The sequence below is a fragment of the Mesitornis unicolor genome, unplaced genomic scaffold (assembly GCF_000695765.1).
Source record: "Mesitornis unicolor isolate BGI_N332 unplaced genomic scaffold, ASM69576v1 scaffold23593, whole genome shotgun sequence".
Classification (NCBI taxonomy): domain Eukaryota; kingdom Metazoa; phylum Chordata; class Aves; order Mesitornithiformes; family Mesitornithidae; genus Mesitornis; species Mesitornis unicolor.
Genome location: NW_010172934.1, coordinates 34,374 through 35,235, shown reverse-complemented (window position 1 = coordinate 35,235; position 862 = coordinate 34,374). Strand labels below are relative to the sequence as shown.

Genomic DNA, 862 nt, shown 5'->3' with positions numbered 1-862 from the left:
GCACTAACATCCCAATGAACCCACACCACATGGCAGCATTGCAGAGGTGGATACTGAGAAGGAGGAGAGCTACAGAAAGATTCAGCCAAAGGACACTGAATGGATTCAAGAAAAGCATCAAAGAGAAACACCAAATGCCATGCTTCTCCCTCTGTGGCTTGGATTACCTGGTTTGGTGACACTTCGGTTCAATGGGAGGATGCTCTTGTCCCTCTCATTTCCTGGTAAGGACCAGTTTTATAGTCCTCCTCTGTAGGAGGAGCCTGGAGCCAGTTGCTTCACACATTGGCACCTGTGGCATTTTGGAGACAGGAATTTCCTTGAACTTTGTCAGTTATTGTCCTGAATCCTTTTTTTTTTAAAATTGTTATTATTATTTCCTGAAACCAGGGGGAAATCCCTTCTGTTCAGCAGAAAAAAAACACCCCTCCCCATCTATTCCCCGCACTCTCTCCATCCCCAGAGGCTGATGTCATCACACTTGAAATTCAGCTGTAAAAAAAACCCAACAACTAACCAAAACAAAAAAGCAAATTGCCTTTCAGAAGCATATATAAACCCTGACACTGAAGCACCTTTCAGACTGACACCTCTCCCATCCCTCAAGCAGAGCTGTGCCGAGCTGGGGACTCCACAGTGGTCACAGCCACCAGCATGCTCTGCTTAACCTTACAGGTAACTCCTCTTTTGTGTGCAAAACCTATTAATCTCTAATTTTTCCTTTTCCACTTTAAGAAGGTAATGCTGTTTGCTAGGCAGTTCCTCAACTGGTCAAAATTATCATGACATTAAACGGGAACCTACCCAAATCCTAACAAACTCGAATGGTTTCCCCAGATGCTTTATTCATCGTTACTAACCT

The 862-nt window shown here is 44.1% G+C and overlaps 1 protein-coding gene across 1 annotated transcript in view; it reads left to right on the top strand.

The window, feature by feature from the left end:
- The first annotated feature begins 605 nt into the window (after positions 1 to 605).
- Positions 606 to 862, top strand: part of LOC104537629 (cis-aconitate decarboxylase-like) — a 5,257-nt gene continuing 5,000 nt past the window's right edge. The window contains exon 1 of the mRNA XM_010180566.1: positions 606 to 675. Coding sequence (XP_010178868.1) covers positions 655 to 675 — 21 coding nt within the window. The 5' untranslated portion in view covers positions 606 to 654. The remainder of the gene's footprint in view (positions 676 to 862) is intronic.